At 49.7% G+C, this 12,149-nt stretch overlaps 1 protein-coding gene across 2 annotated transcripts in view; it reads right to left on the bottom strand.

Moving 5' to 3' along the window:
• The window catches only part of LOC144115690 (polyisoprenoid diphosphate/phosphate phosphohydrolase PLPP6-like), a 52,472-nt gene extending 45,465 nt beyond the window's left edge, over positions 1-7,007 (bottom strand). Inside the window, exon 1 of one of the 2 annotated variants that reach the window (XM_077650161.1) lies at positions 6,698-7,007. In XM_077650161.1, coding sequence (XP_077506287.1) covers positions 6,698-6,705 — 8 coding nt within the window. In that variant the 5' untranslated portion in view covers positions 6,706-7,007. The remainder of the gene's footprint in view (positions 1-6,697) is intronic. The other variant, XM_077650160.1, reaches the window with a different exon arrangement.
• Between the last annotated feature and the right edge of the window lie 5,142 nt (positions 7,008-12,149).

Here is a 12,149-nt window from a genome sequence, read left to right as displayed (position 1 = left end):
TGATGTTCCAGATTGTTGTGCCGCAGACGTCGTATCAGGAAACTGCGTCGGCACCGACCATCGGCCGTCCTCGCTACTGTCGTCGCCGCCGAGTTGTTTTCCGTTTCCGAGCGCAAGTTCGTCTAGTAAGTATACTTTGGCGCCGAAGCCTTTTGATTGCCTGCCTGTGCGTTTTCACCACCACGCCACAACTTAACTGCTGTTCCGCTGTTTTAATTCGGTGCAACACTTAGCCAGCGTGCCTAAGGAGTAAGAATGACTGCGAGTGCACAAACAGCTATTATATGGCACCTTTTGTACTCCTCACGGGTTCAAAACTGACTGGTTTGGTTTATGGGGGTTTAACGTCCCAAAGCGACTTCAGGCTGTGAGAGACGCCGTAGTGAAGGGCACCGGAAATTTGGACCACCTGGGGTTCTTAATGTGCACTGACATCGCATAGTACACGGGCCTCTAGAATTTCGCCTTCATAGAAATGCCGCGGCCGAGATTGAACCCGCATCTTTCGGGTCAGCAGCCAAGCGCCGTAACCACTAAGCCACCGCTGCGGGTAAAAAAAACTGACTTACGTCAAAGCCAAAGAGTTAAGTTGCTAAAACTAAAACCTCATGACAGTGGAAACTAAAGTACCGATTATTTACCCGCAGGAGACGAATTTCACACGGCTATATATGTGCTTTTTTCTCCAGCACCGTTACAAAAAAAAAGGAAAAACGAAGGTATTGGTGTGTCTTCCCCTTTTAAGTGGAGACAAGGGACAACTTCATGCAATTATTTATGGTTCAGTACAAATTCATTTTTTTGGCACACACTGGCTGTGTTGATATTTGTACGGCGGAATTTATCGTCGAGAAAGTTGGGTTTAAATATCTTCTTACCACCCAATTAAAGTAAGTGACGCAAGTGAAAGCAAGTGAGTTAGCACAGCCTCTGGAATCCGCACTCGAAAATCAGTGTCGATGCGCACATTTCACTTGCGGAATCGGCCGGTGATGGCGACACCTGCCTTTCGTTTTTTCACCACTTCTATTTTACACGGGCTTTTAGAACGCAGCACCATGTCAATGCAGGACAACTTCAATTTTTGCGCAGTGTCCCTTTTATGCCAACAAACAAGACAGCAGTGTCTTGCTGTCTCATACCTAAGCATAAGAAAGGAAGCAATAGTGCACAAATAGTATAGCGTGTGTAATGCGGCGTGGGAGCGCCAAGAAACTTGCATACTAAATGGCCTAGCCGAAGCTGGCATCTCGCAAAACGCTTGCACGTTGGGGCCACAGAGAGAAGAGACAGAAGATTCAAATCGCTCTATGGTGCCAGCCACTGGTCCTTTCCCGTCCAAATGGGCGAATAACAAGTTAACACAATACTCGTCATCTTTTTTCGAAGTGATGCAAATAAGAAAGAAACAATTGTTATCTGTGCGCTTCCTATGCGACCTTATAGGAAACAGTGAGTCGCGGGGCATGCTTCTTAAGCGTTACACAGAGCTCGGGGTCGCCACCTGTTCTGGTATACAGGCGCATCTTGGCGTTGAAGTAGGACATATCGCCGGCTGCATGCGACGCAACAAATTTAAACTACGCGGTCCGTGACATTTTGGGAGGAATACAAGTTATTTTTTTTTCGAAGCCTCGTTACGACTCTACGAGGTGTGAAAGGCTGTGCATCTGCTGCAACGAGACCTCATCCTGTCAGCAAAGCAGGCGCTGCGAAGGGCAGAGAAAAACGCACTAACGACGGCAATGATATTTTCACTGGGCAAGGATTTCCTTCCAGCGAGTACGATTTTCCACTTTTGTGAAACAACGAAATCGGACGGGGTCCAAGGCGGAGAACACGGGTAAGGAACAGATTCGGAGCTTTATTCGGGTAGTTCTGCCTCTGCGATGGCAGATTTGTGGAACGCGGAGCTGAATGTCCCCAGAATATAGTGGCCATCAGCCTACCGTGCGACAAAGTAAGCTTTGCTTTCTTTGGAGGGCTTTCCCGATATTACCTTCTAAGTGCTGGTTTCACTGCTGCGTCTACTCAGGGTGGTGGAGATGAAATAGCGCATTGATACTTTGTTTCCAGTCACGTATCTACGTAGGGAGTTCTACGCAGAAAGACGCCATCGCCGGTGCCTTCGGTGGCCTGCCTGGAATGTGGACTAGTTGGCGGTTTATTCAATCGCGCATCCTATACAGGCTATCACCCAACCTGCTCTTCCATGGGTGATTCACCGTCCAGAATAGGATGTCTGCAGTATCAGCAACCTTGTGCGCTTCCGTCGTCTGTCGTGGGGCCATGGAATTTTTCAGCAATGCCCGGAGTGGCGATGACTTGGATTGAAAATCCGGAGTATGCTTTATTTTCAGTTTGAGTGCCCGTCTTACCATTTCATTAGAACAAAAATAAAGCACATGACCTCATTCACACCATCCGATTAGCTGTGATCGGCGCGGCCATTTTTTTTAACAGAAATGTTTACAACCACACTGAAAAAAGTCACTTATCACAGAAAATGTGATAAGTGACTGCACGCTCGCATCGAATCAATGAACAACGGAGATCTTCTCGCTGACATCTTAACTAAATGAAAACACTGTACCTCCTGGAAAGACCTTTTCGCACCTTGCGCTTTTCTTTCGTAGATCTCAACCATCGTGGACAAACAGGCAGAAATACGTAGCTACGGTCCAAGTAATTGAAAAGAACGTTTGAGAGCACTGCGGCGACCCGTGCTGGAGAAATGCGAAAGCATGTTCTGCTCCCATGACTAAGCACCTCTTTTGTGCATGCGCCTAGGAGCCTTTGTCACTCCTGCGTCATCTCACGTGACTTCGGTATGGCGTCATCACTTTGTCACATGACTTCGGAACTTTTTGCAAGAATCTTGTCCCATGACTTTAGTATGACGTATCACTTAGCATCATCATCACTTCCATCACCGTTATCACCCTAAATCCCATTTGCGTTAATTCATTTCATTAATTTTAAGCAATTATCTTAATTACCATTTACTAATTAACAACATGACGTCAGCAGTCTTCATAACGACATATTACACCACTCATTAATTTATTACTCAATTACATTACACTCACACAATCACGCATTCAAGCTGTGACGTCCTAGTGCGGACACATTTTGTCGACACGTTTCTCGGACATACGTTGCGTTTGAGCCATAAAATGCTTTCGCATTAATAGTCACTACTGAGTTTCCCAAAACGTCGTTCCTTGCAACACGAGCCGCGTTTACATGAAGGTGACAGAAGTCGACTCCAGTCCACTTTTTGAGGGATAGCGCAGGTTTTAAGAAGGAAAGGCTTGGCTCGTCCTCTACCCTTTTCCTAGATGTTTTTGCACTTTCCCTCAAAAAGGTGACTGGAGTCGACTTCTGTCGCATTAATGTAAACGCGGCTACGGTGACCACATTTAAACGAAAAATAGCTTCAATAGAGTAAAAAGCCGGGAGGTCTTCTCGTACTCGGGCCAATTAACAAATGTATCGACATAGCGCTGGTGTTGATTGAACAGGCTTTCTTGACAGCGCAGCAGGCCTCCAAAAAAACCGGAGACGAGTTGTTAAGAAAGGCGCGGAGTCCTGCAAGTCACATGAGCTAACAGATTTCTCTCTCGCTCAGTTTGACAAATGACCGTTTTAAATTCCCTCCGAACGAACAATTAGATACGTGGCGTAGCTGAAATTCAATGTCAGTCAGCTGCAGTTTTTGGTATTGGGACTGGTATTTGGGTCGTAGCGTCCCGAAGCGACTAATGGGCTCCGGATTAATTCAGAACACCAGAGGTTCTTCAACGTGCGCTGACATTGCACAGCAAATGGATTCTTTTGCATGAGGCCGCCGCTGCCGGGATACGATCCCGCAACCTTGGGATCAGCAACCGAGGGCGGCCCGTTTATTTTGTATTGTCTAACCGGCGCAAACACAGGAGGAGGCGCCGCGCTGCCACCGGATACCTCCCGCCGAGGAGCGAAGTGCATCCGGTTCGCTTTGAGAATGCAGTATCACGTGCCCGGCAGGGTTTACACGCTCTTGGCGGGGGATTGCGCAATCCAGAAGGAAAGTGTGCAACGGAGAGCGAGAAACGCTCACATCGCAGCGCTTTTCAGTTCAACACAGAGATGTCACGGGGAGTGCAGTTTATATATTTTTCTTTGACGCGCGGAGTGGGGCGCGAAAATTTGCTCATTAACGCGATAGCGTTTATAGCGGCCCAGTTCCCATTCGACGTGAACCCCAGTGCTTGTGGGGCAATAACTCCCGACTGGTCGAAAGAAACTGACGTCAGAAGTTTTGCAGCGAATCATGCTTGGCGTCGACGTCAGAAGTCACATGGTGGTTTGTGGGGTCTGACGTCATACCGAAAGTTCAAAGGAACATGCAAGGAAGTACATTAACTGCACGATAAAATTAATTACTGCACAGTGAGAATTGGAACTTTGGCACCCTGTATCACGAAGCGAGCGCGCTACCTTTAGGCACGTGCAACAGAGATAACGGGAGACAATGGTGTTGGCATCGAGCATCGGACGTCACGAGATATGATGGATGTAAAAAGAAAACCTCTAAATAAAAAACAAGTTGAGGCAGTGCGCAGTGTGTCGTTGTCTCCAAAAATGTTTGACAATGTACCGGTAGCCCCAATGGCATCTGAACGCGACAGCGCGCGGGGATCCCTCGGCTTGAAAACCCTTGCGTGAAACCCTTAGCAACCATTCGTTGCCCTGCATTTTTGCTACGCAATTTTTTGCCCACTTCAAGCCGGACAACGGATAGTTGGCTACGGTTTTTACGCAAGGGTTTTCAAGCAGAGAGATCCCCGCGCGCTATCGCGTTCAGATGCCATTGGGGCTACAGGCGCGTTCTCGTTTATAACCGCTAATGTATCTGCACCAGGCAGGGGTTCTTTCGCTGTGTCTACTCCTCGCTGCGAGACGCTCGGGCCGGCCGAGTGCGGTGTGTAGTTTTGTGGAGAGCTAGTGTAAAGCGCGCCATTTCGGTGACTCGGACGTTTGTAGCCGTGTCTGGCGTGCTGCAGTATACTGTTTCAAGCGCATATTTCTTCGACTGCAAGTGCGGTCGTCTGTAGGCCTACAAGCAGCGCATCGTGCCACCGGGAACCAGCGGACAACACGACTTCTCTCCTGCCCCCCCCCCCCCGCCCCTTAATTATTACCACGGAGCCATTAACGCCCGCAGGCGGCTTGAACACGTTCGACTGAACGTAGAACTTCCTGAAAACTTAATACACTATAGTGCAGAGTGCCAAGCCTGCGGAATTTAATGTAAGGCGTAATATAATGTCATATCACCGAAATGTCAATGCCAAGCACGGCAGTGCTTTAGCTTGGAAAGCAGAAAAAACAGCCGAAAGGTACAACTAGCAACAAAGAGTCTACAGGATGTTTGAGTAAAACGGCACCTGTCGCATCACAAATACAGATATTCCTAGTGGGACCGACAGTTAATTACTTTACAAGAAGCTGTTTGCAATTAAACGTACGCTGCGCTAAATGAGCACTGGGGACGACCGCTACAGCACGCAGATCACGGGCGAATGGCTTGTGGTGGGCTCAACTGCGAGCGAAATTAGGGCGGGAGTGATTATTAAGTGCTTTCCTTTTAAAGGTAGCGCTATTGCTGATGCCGTTTCTCCCATGAGGGGGTTAATCACACACACACACGTGGTGTCCAGCATCGTGTTCTTTACTCAGACGTATATATAGAACGCTGTCGCACACCTACGGCAATACCGGACACGCTGTCATCCTCCAGTTAGTGCGACACGCAAAGACTGTTCAGGCCACGGTCACACCCCGGCGACGTGGAACATTTTGAGCCGAAAGTGCTGCGGCGTGCTTCGGTCAAACCCTGAAAGAAGCAGCCCAAGCGTAACAGCAAGTTCAGCTTAATTCAGGCTCTGCTGGTCACCTCGGTGTGCATTGTACGCGCGAAACAACGCACGCAAAGCATGACGATGCGACTGGTCTGCAGTGACGCGCAGCCGTGTATAAAAGAGGTGGTATAGTGGACTTGCGTTCTACGGATACAGGTACCGCCACATGCAAGGACTCTCAGCTCACTCAAGGTCGAGCCTACGGTTTGGTGACAGCATTGTTTTGCGACTACGGTTTCCTTAACCAGCATGTTGCCTACGGGCTCTCCAGCTGATCGATGTCAGGTGGAAGCAAAGAACGCAAGGAATGGACCCCGGGACCTCTAGATGTGCGGCACAGCGGGCAGCAAACAGTCGTACACCGCTGCCAGTGTTCTGTGTTTGCCATGCACACAACTAAGACAGCCTCTAGCTAATAAGTGCTAGGCGCGTCGTTGCTGGACGATTTCGTATCTCGGTGAAATGATACCAGCTGCGAGAAGCCCCTGTTTAAAACAAGCGTAAACGAAAAAAAAAGGAACAATAAATAATGCAGCTCGTGATGTATGCAACGCTGAATCGGGCAGCTTTGTTTTCGCCCAGTGAAATAAGTCTACGATTGACAAACTACAGGTTGGAGTCAGTGTCAATGCGACGAAAGTATACAAAAACTGACCAATCAAACCGGAGGAACCAACGCAGCTGGTCGCCTCCGCTTCGGTGAGGTCAGTTTAAGTCCGCTGCTGGACGTAAGCTCACCAAACTCAAAGCTAGGTATGAGGAATGGGGAAGGAACGACACACCGCACTCACCGTTTCATGACGCCGGTACGCAGACTCGTGTGCAGGGCGCTCGGGGGAAGTAACGAGCGACGTCGGCACTCGCAGAAAGCGGCGGCGTGGGGGGCGGATGGAGAGAATCAACACGAGGCTCCTTATCAGCTGGCCGAACCCATTTCGGAGCTGGACAAGAGGGGGCGCAGCCGGTCTCAGTCACGCCGACGGCCAGGGGTTCGAGGCGGGGCCCGCGAATCACGCAAGGACGCTGCTCGCTGCGATGCTGCGCGGTGTCGTAGCACGGAGCTGCGCGAATGCACGACTGCCACGCGAATGAAGCGGACAGAAGAGCAGGCGCCAGCTGCGGCAGCGGGTCAGTAAACTCGAGCGGGTTTCGATGCGCGCGCCCTCCAAGTAAACCTACGTTGGTTTCGCTTTCGGTTTTAGAGTGCAGTTTCGGTTCCGTTGCCGAGATTTCGAGCCGTGCCGCCGCATGTGCTCTTGTATGCGCCGTTAATGCTTTGCGCGACAGCAACTGCGTCGCAGTTTTGCACTGGTTGCGTTCAAAAAAACGAGGATAGCTACGTTACTAAAGATAAGGAAATATTACGTAGTGTAATGCAATGCTCGTTTACTGCCGGCGCCGTTACTCTAGATCAGGTCGACGGAATCAGTTTTTTTTTTCCGTTAGAAGCAGCGCAAAAGAGACACGAAGGAAAAGAACTCTTAGTAACAGGACTGTCGCTTTAGATGTAGGCGTGCGACTTGTCTTTCCAGGAAGGATAATTCTTGGTCTGTTTTTATTATTCTTCGTACCAACGCCCGTCCAGCCATTGAATGTTGCTTGTTCATCCTGTATTTTTCGCGCTGATTTTAAAGATCTAATCCCCAACATGCCAATCCATCAAAACCAGAATTTCGATCTAGCATACATATACATAGTGCGTTTAAAGTCAAGCTACGGCGACTTAGTAACGCCCTGAAATTTACTGAAATTTAAATTTCGTCCACAGTCACCGTCATGTGAGCTAAGAGAAAGCTCACATCTGCGCGCCGCCATCTTAAAATCTCGCGTGTTGTTAGCAAATTTCTCTCCAAATAGGCTGGAATTCGCAATGAGGGTTAAGCTTGGATAGGCGCTCTGAATTAAGACTAGTCTGCCATCTGCGCACTCCTCACCATGCAGAGGAATGTCCGTGCCGTTGTATTGCACGTCCCACTGGCGCCTTGATATTTGTCGGCGCGGTAAACAACGCTGTCAGCCGCGCTTCTGTGCTTCTGCATTTTCTTCGGGCTCTTCCCAAGGGGAGGTGCTTCCGGCCCGTAAGGTGCGCTGCCTTATAATTACCAGCGGGGTGCATCATATCACGCAATCTAGAAAAGCAAGACAGGGTGAGTTTTGTATCTGGATGCCAAAGTGAATACCGGTCACTCAAGGCAATAAAAAGATTCAACATACCGGAGACGCACTAGCGGAGACGTATACCGGTTTACCGGACCCCTCCTGCGCACGCGCAGTGGCAAGGGCGTGGCCGTGTAGGACCACTGTCCGTGAGCAACAGGCGTACGTAAAATGAAGAAATCAGCCCGAAACTGCGGCAAGGAACTCGTTTTAGTATTTTTGAAGGGACAATGAGGACACCATGCATCTATAGTGCTTAGAAGAGATAGATTTTGCGGCTCTTTTGCTGGCGCTTGTCCGGAGGAAAAACAGGCGTTTATTGCCGAGGAAATCAGATTTACCAACCTTCCTACCGCACGGTTCAAATTTTCAACGTCCATACCGAAAAAACTCCGTGATCACCATCTGGAGTGAATGGCTGTTTGGCCTAGCCTCAGCTTTGTGTAGCATTTTCGGCTGGTGTTTACTAACAAACAGGCGGTTACGAATAAGCGTCCCATCCCGTCTGCCCCCATCCTCTTCGTTTTCTGTGGTTTGTATTTCCTTTAAAAAGGTATGCACCAACTGGCTCAAATCAGTGCTTTTTAAGCTGAGGCCAAAGTCGTTTGGAAAACAAAGTTTTTTAGCTTCTTTCATCGAGTAAAGCTACAAGATTTTCACGCATTGAGAGGGAGTTTAAATATTACGTTTTGTTTCTGAGCTGGCGAACGATGTGCTTCACGGGCGCTTCCAGTGTTCCAAGGAGTCGCCTATAACTTCAATGCAAACGTGATGATTACCGTTTATTGCACTTTAACTGAGGGTATAGTTGTGACTTGCAAAAAACTGTCACCGAACATTAGATTGCAAAAGGGAGGAAAATTGGGCGAATTGGTATGGATACATGTTATTGAGGCACCACAAGGACAGAGACGGAGGCGAAGAAAGACAGAACAAGTGCTCACTATCAACTGACAAAAAACTATTGGGGGACGCAATGTATACAACAGATAAAACAAAACAAACACCGGGGAATGCAAAGAGCCCGGAAGATTGTGGAGGCTCTTAGAATAAGAAAGTCAGCCGATACCTGTGTAAGTGCGCCACCGCTGTTTTTACTTGATTGATAATGCATTAGCCTTGTGATATGGTCTGAAGCGTGGTGCTGTTTCACGTGCTCCTTTTCTGGCTGGAGCGTTATATCATGAATTGGACAGCGCATGTCATGTGGTTTTTGTTCTTTTGTTTTATTTTCTATTTTGTATATATTACGTCTCCCAATAAGATTTGATCAGTTGTTCGTGAGCACTTCTCCTATCTTTCTTCATCTCCCTCCTCGTCCTTGTGTTGCCTGAGTAACATGGAACAATAGATGCCATCATCCTGGACGGAAGTTGATATTGTTATAAGCGACCAATCAGCGTTTGATTTCTGCCGTGGAAGAAACGGCGGTGCCTGGGACAGATTTCACGTAGGAATGAGTGTTGCCACGACCCCCCACACTGCGCAGGTCCGCACGGGACGGAGAGGCAAAGAGACACCGCTAGACTAGTTGGGCCAAAGAGAATATACATTCAAGAATTGCATGTTATCGAGTACATGATGCAGAGGCTGGGGTGCCCAAGCTTACATGCCGTTTCGTTGGCATCGGAGACTTCGTCAGAAAGAACGGGGGGACTGCAGAGGGGACCTTGTCCGTTTTGCAGAGGCTCAGCTTCTCCACGAAGGCTTGCTCTCTTGGGGCCCCCGGAGGACCGATCGCCAGCGTTGTCGTCTCGGGCCTTGTCGTGCCCCCCACTGAACAGCTTTCGCGGCTTTTTCACGTCCATTAGCGTGAGCCTGCTTTCCAGACTGGAGCGTCTCCCTAGCCCTCTTCTCAGGGCCGGCGACTGCGGCATTCCCCGCATTTTCCCACCGGCTCGGGCCTTTTCTCCACCGGCCGGCGCCACTGACACTCATGCGGGGGTGTGCTTGATCAGTTAAATGCTTGTAGGCGTGGGAATAAAGACGATGGCCAGGCTGTCGGCATTCGGACCCCTAATGAGCCTTGGCCCCCGACAGCGGAGTATTCGTGGTGCCACACAGTCTATCGCTCAAGCGCGTCCTAGGCCCAGAAAGGGAAGGTGTACACAGAGACAGCGGCCCTCCGAAGACGCGCAGCGCACTGCCAGAGTGTTGCGGTCGATTTTGACAGGTGCAGATATATAAATGAATCAATGATCATTTCCCCTTATGTCGTTTCAGTAATAAAAACCTGGCAAACTCTCCTAGAAACTGCTAATTGGAATTGAAAGCCGACTGCCAGAATTGCTTTTTTTTGTGGACTGGCCAGTAAGATTTAGTCCGATGCGTTTCGTCTGAACGCGTGCCCCCAGATCACGCGCGCAGACAACAAGGACACCACATAAAGTATCACAAGCTGCCTCTTAAAACACGCAAAATAGGGGCGGGCCAATCGGACATGTTCCGACGAGCTCCTCGGAGCACTGACCCGGAGGCTCGTAAAAAGGTCGACTCCGCCCCGCGAAGGCAGTGAGCTTTCGGGAGGTCCAGTCTCTCGAGTGCCTCCTGCGGAAAATGTTGTCCGCCGTCCTTCGTTCGTGATCTGCCAACTGCCACGCCGGCAACCCTGTTCGCCTCCGAGTAGGGTGCGGCGCTAAAATCGAGGCACACTACCTTCGACTGCCTACGTGACGAGGATGTCTTAGTGCCCCCTCTCCGGGCTGTTGCAAACCGGTTCCGCTGCCGCTTCCACTGCGCTGGCGCCAAGTGCACACAACAGCCCAGCGAGCATTGTGGCGACGACGAGGGAGCCCTCAATGGAATGGTCTATACTCCTGAACTTTTAATTCTCGCTCACTCGCTTTTTATTATCTTAGCCCGTGTATATATCATCCTACCTTATCCCGCTGCCGTCTTGCGTTTTAGTTATTTGTAATTATTAGTGCGAAAGCACTGCTGCAGACGTACCAACGCCGAGCAAGAATCTTATCTTGTGTGATAGGAGTAACTCGGGTTAGCCCAGAGGAGCGTCGTGCAAGCTGCGGCCTATGGAAGGAAGCTCGGGTTAGTTCGGACGAGCGTCGCGCCAGCTGTAGCCACTGGGAGGAGGGAGTCGCACGAGCTGCCGCCGAGTGGAGAGAGGACGACGAAGAGCGAGAAACGCGGGTGCGTGCACATGCAGATGCCAGAAAGAAGAGGCGAAGAGTGAACACATGCTTTCGCAAGTCCACTCGGTTTAACTACGTCAAAAACCTACCGCTTTTTTCAGTTTCTTCAGTGTTCTAGTTCTTTTTGCCACATTATTTGGTCATTCTAAGACTCTAAGGCTTTTTGTCTTATACAAATATTCAGTTTCTCTTGTGTGAGCAAACTGCAGTACATCTGACTCCTTTTGTCGATCCACACGACACGCACGTCGACCGGCCTAGTGAAATTAATGTCCCACAGAGCTCCGTAGTGCGAACGCGGGCAACCGTTGAGTGGATCCGCGCCTTAACCTCGTCCACTGCGGAAGTTTGTGGCATTAAGCTACAGAGCTTTCCCGGCCAACGTAATTGGCGCACGTGCGACAGGGTGTGCAAAACATTCCGCTCTTAAGAGAGAGCGGGGTGAAGCAACTAGGTGGGGAACTTAGGGAAACACTCAGAAAGCGACACGAAATGTCGCGGAGAAACCTGTGGGAGAACAGTTACCGCCCTGGTATCGCCACTGCCCGAAAGATGATAGAGTGCACTTTTCTGCATGCACCACGCGAGGTTAAAAATGTGCCTTCCCTCCCTGCACTATATGGCCACCCGCACAGCATAGGTATCTTAGCGTGACATCGCAGGTGGCTGGCAGGTGCCTCCGTGAAATGGGATCAAGCAGGGCATTGTGAAAATCGGTCGACGCCATCGTATGGAGGGCCTAACTTGATGGATGTTTGCCGCTTCGTTCTTGAGTTGGCTCTCACCATGTGCTGCATGGCACTGAACGAACGTAAAAAACAATACCGTGGGAATTTTTAATATTTGGAGCACCCCGATGATTTCCTATGGCCGCCGGAATTAGTCCGTACGAACTCAGGAAGCATTTTATGTCAGATCCTACAACGCGTAGGTAGTG

The sequence above is a fragment of the Amblyomma americanum genome, chromosome 1 (assembly GCF_052857255.1).
Source record: "Amblyomma americanum isolate KBUSLIRL-KWMA chromosome 1, ASM5285725v1, whole genome shotgun sequence".
Classification (NCBI taxonomy): domain Eukaryota; kingdom Metazoa; phylum Arthropoda; class Arachnida; order Ixodida; family Ixodidae; genus Amblyomma; species Amblyomma americanum.
The sequence above is the reverse complement of the archived record's forward strand: the minus strand, read 5'-3'. Positions and strand labels throughout refer to the sequence as shown.